The sequence below is a fragment of the Dasypus novemcinctus genome, chromosome 16, assembly GCF_030445035.2.
Source record: "Dasypus novemcinctus isolate mDasNov1 chromosome 16, mDasNov1.1.hap2, whole genome shotgun sequence".
NCBI lineage: Eukaryota > Metazoa > Chordata > Mammalia > Cingulata > Dasypodidae > Dasypus > Dasypus novemcinctus.
The window spans coordinates 2,588,549-2,592,709 of NC_080688.1; the positions used below are offsets into that span (position 1 = coordinate 2,588,549).

Here is a 4,161-nt window from a genome sequence, read left to right on the forward strand (position 1 = left end):
AGACATTTCTCTAAAGTAAGAGAGCAAGTAATGTTTAAGGAAAGGAAAAGATAATATTAGTAACAAGACTCTTAAGGAACAAATAATAACATCTTCCAATGAATCTCAGCAATTCTTATTTTTTTTCTTTTTTTGTCTTTATTTAATTTTTTAATGTTACATTAAAAAATCCCCATATACCCCCCACTCCCCTCATCCCACTCCTCCCCCCATAACAACAATCTCTTCCATCATCATGAGACATTCATTGCACTTGGTGAATACATCTCCGAGCACCGCTGTACCTCATGGTCAATGGTACACACCATAGCCCATTATTTTTATTGTCTTTTTTTAAAGATACATCAATCACAAAAAAAGTTACACTAAAAAATATAAGAGGTTCCCATATACCCCACCTCCCAACACCCCACTCCTCGAACATCAACAACCTCTTTCATCATTGTGGCACATTCATTGCATTTGGTGAATACATTTTGTAGCACTGCTGTACCACATGGATTATAATTTACATTGTAGATTACACTCTCCTCCAATCCATTCAGTAGGTTATGGTAGGATATATAATGTCCAGCAATTCTTATTTAAATCTTTCTAGTGGAAAAAAATGGCATAATGTAACAATACCATATGTTTGAAAATTATTATATATACTTTGTATTATTAATGCTATATATTTTATTTCAGTTAAGAAATAATGAAGAATTTCCATCAGTTAAAAGAAATGTGAAGTGGCTCGTAGTATAGAAAAAACATAGAAAATGTCTATATATTTTTTAACATCTTTTTATAATTAATTTTTTTTACTTTTAAATCTAGCTGTTTTTAGATCACAAAAATGTTACATAAAAAATGTAGGTGATTTCCATATGCCATACTCCCTCCCCCTCACACACTTCCCCATGTTAATAACATTCTTCATTAGTGTGGTACATTTGTTAAAATTGATGAACCCATACTGAAGCATTGTTAACCATGGTCTACGGTTTACATTATATTTAAAATTTGTCCTGCACAATTTTTTTAAGTTATGACAAAATATATAATGGCCTGTGTCCATCACTGTAATGTCAGGAAGGACAAATCCAATGTTCCAAAAATATTCCCATAATACTCTTATTCTTCCTTTTCTTATCCCTCAGAACTGCTGGTGGCCACTGCCTTTACACAGAATAGAAACTTTTACATTTTATTTTCTAAGCCAGTTTTTTTGGTCTGAATTTTCTAAGAACAGATTTGTTTCTTTTTAAAAAAGAGAACACATTATTTTTCCAAAGTTTTTAGTATAATACCTGAGTTTGTGTGTGTGAATATGCATATATTGTATACGCCTCACTTCACTGCAATTAAATAATCATTCTGCACATTAAATCACATATCTCAATAAATATATTTGTATTAGTCTTTTATGAAAAACTACTATTAAAGCTCTGTTCTGCTTTTTACTTCTTTATCCACACCAATTAATTATTGTTATGGGAAAACATGAATATAAAAATAAAATAATCATTTATGGAACCATGTTGTGAATCTTTTTGTGCCATTAGTAATTTAGCTCTAAATTATATACCTTTTGAGTTTAAATTGCTCTTTGTATCTCCCTTTGTCTCTTTCTAATCACCCCTTTCTTCTATGCACCATTTCTTTATGACACATATAGACATAGTTTCTATGCAAGAAAAGAACATCAAAGCAATTTAAACAACCAAAAAGAAAGAAATTAGTTTTTACAGTGACAAAAAATATCTGCATTAGTATCAATTTGCAGACATTCAATTAAATTGAAATATGGTTATAAATTATCATAAACATTCTGATGATGTGGGCTGTTAAGGTTTACTGAAATGCCATTAGAAAATAAAATAGGGGTAAATAAGTTCAATATGTACTATTATATCTGAGTTACAAACTCCATATTGTCAATTACATGTGTTTTAAGGGGAAAGGGAATTTAATATACATGCAAATGTACCTGCTTATCCTTTGGGTCACATGTAGACATTATCAACCAGGTTTTATTTATATTGTATAGGCTAAATTTAATTTGCATTAAAAACATTTAATTTGTATTAATGTATGCTCTTTGAGAATGTAACAAGCTAATGACTATATATAAATGAAGGATCAACAATAGTTTCTTATTATGGAACTGAGTCTGAATATTCCAAGAAATATCATAAAGACATTGGATGTTTTATCAATAATTCTAATTATTGAAATCTGTGATTAAAACACAGTTCAACAACTGCACCCGAACTAAATTCCAAGTGTTTCACTTCACTAGGCTCCTAAGTTTTTTTTATCTTAAACTCTGTTGGTTTCATTTTTTCCAGAAAGGGCCTAGTGGAAAGAAGAGATGGACATCAGCAATCTCAGCACCGTGAATGAGTTTAACCTCATAGGACTCTCTTACCTACCTGAGGTGCGCTATCCTTTATTTGTGGTTTTTGCCCTCATCTATCAGGTCACCTTGATGGGCAATGGTACCATTCTTCTTGCCATCGCCACTGAGAAAAAGCTGCGCACTCCCATGTATTACTTCTTGGCAAATTTGTCCATCTTAGACATATTCTGCCCATCAGCTACTGTTCCCAAGATGCTTGAGAACCTTCTGACTGAAAAACAAAGCATTTCTTTCATTGGGTGTGCTTTACAACTTTATTTTCTGGTGGCCCTAGCAGGGACGGAGGGCTTCCTTCTTGCTATCATGGCATATGACCGGTATGTGGCCATCTGTTTTCCACTCCGTTACACCCTCATCATGACCAACATTCGCTGCGCCCAGCTGACGATTGGAACCTGGGCAGCAGGGTTTCTTAATTCCCTTCTGCATACGATATTCACATTCCGCCTGTCTTTCTGCAAATCCAACCACGTTAACCAGTATTATTGTGACATCCCACAATTGGTGGCGCTCTCCTGCTCTTCCACTTATGTGGCAGAAATGCTTGTCTTAGTTGTAGGAGGTATCTCGGGGATCAGTACATTTCTGATCACCTTTATATCTTACGTCTACATCATATCTGCCATCCTAAAAATCCAGTCTGCCGAAGGGAAGCGCAAAGCCTTCTCCACATGTGCTTCCCATCTCTTTGTGGTCTGTCTGTTTTATGGCACAACAACATTTACCTATATCCGCCCATCCTCCAGTCAACACTCTCCAGCCAGAGACAGGCTCATCTCAATGCTGTATGGGGTTATCACCCCAATGTTGAACCCCATGATCTACAGCTTAAGAAACACAGATGTTAAAGGAGCCATCAGAAAGATCTTATGTCACAAAACATGTTTACAGCTCAATAAAATTTATTAAATTTCTTAATTAGCACTCAAACATTGACTTCATTGGAATAATTGTAAGAATCTATAGAAAGAATAACTTTATTTAGATATCTGTCTAAGTTACACCTGCTTATTGTATTTATACAAATTTATAGCCTTCCCCCTATACTATACATAATACTAGAATTTTGACTCTGCATATATCTAGGTTTATCTCGATCTTAAGGTAAAATAAAAAAAACATCCAAAAATAAACATATTTTAGTATAAAGCAGAAGATTATTAATAATTTCACTGTTACTAGTGGTATAAACTTGGCCTGCTTTAAATAAATTTGGATCTTTATCACTTTATCTATGTCCATATCTATATCCATATCCGCCTCAACATTCAAATACAAAGCAATACCTGTATATATGCTTCTATTCATCTGTATCTATATAGTCCATAAATATGTATATCTATATTATTCGTATTTATATCTGCTTTTCATTTTATTTCTTTATCTATACCAAAACATCCCTCTTATTTTCTTTACCTTAATTGCCTACCTGATTATCTTCACATGCCTCATTTATGCCTTCTTAACTTTGTCATTGCACTCCTCTTTATTTTCATTTCCATTATTCTATTTCTCCACATTCTTTGCTTTTTTTTGTGACCATATTCTCCTTCTTTTTCCACCTGTCCATACAAGGAGAGGATTTATTTCTCTTTATCTCTGATCTTAGATATATAAATGATTTCACTATATTGCTATCATATTAATCTCACATATTCAAATGTAAATGTATCATCTTGTAACACCACAAATCTTATTAGTTACCTTGGAGAGTACAATTCTCACTGTATAACAAGAATGACATTTCTTAAATGAAA

The 4,161-nt window shown here is 33.1% G+C and overlaps 1 protein-coding gene across 1 annotated transcript; it reads left to right on the top strand.

The window, feature by feature from the left end:
* Positions 1–2,356: 2,356 nt before the first annotated feature.
* LOC101421544 (olfactory receptor 5V1-like) lies at positions 2,357–3,313 on the top strand. The gene has a single exon (XM_004479491.1). It carries the CDS (start codon positions 2,357–2,359, stop codon positions 3,311–3,313), a length of 957 nt encoding a protein of 318 aa, XP_004479548.1.
* The last annotated feature ends 848 nt before the right edge of the window (positions 3,314–4,161 follow it).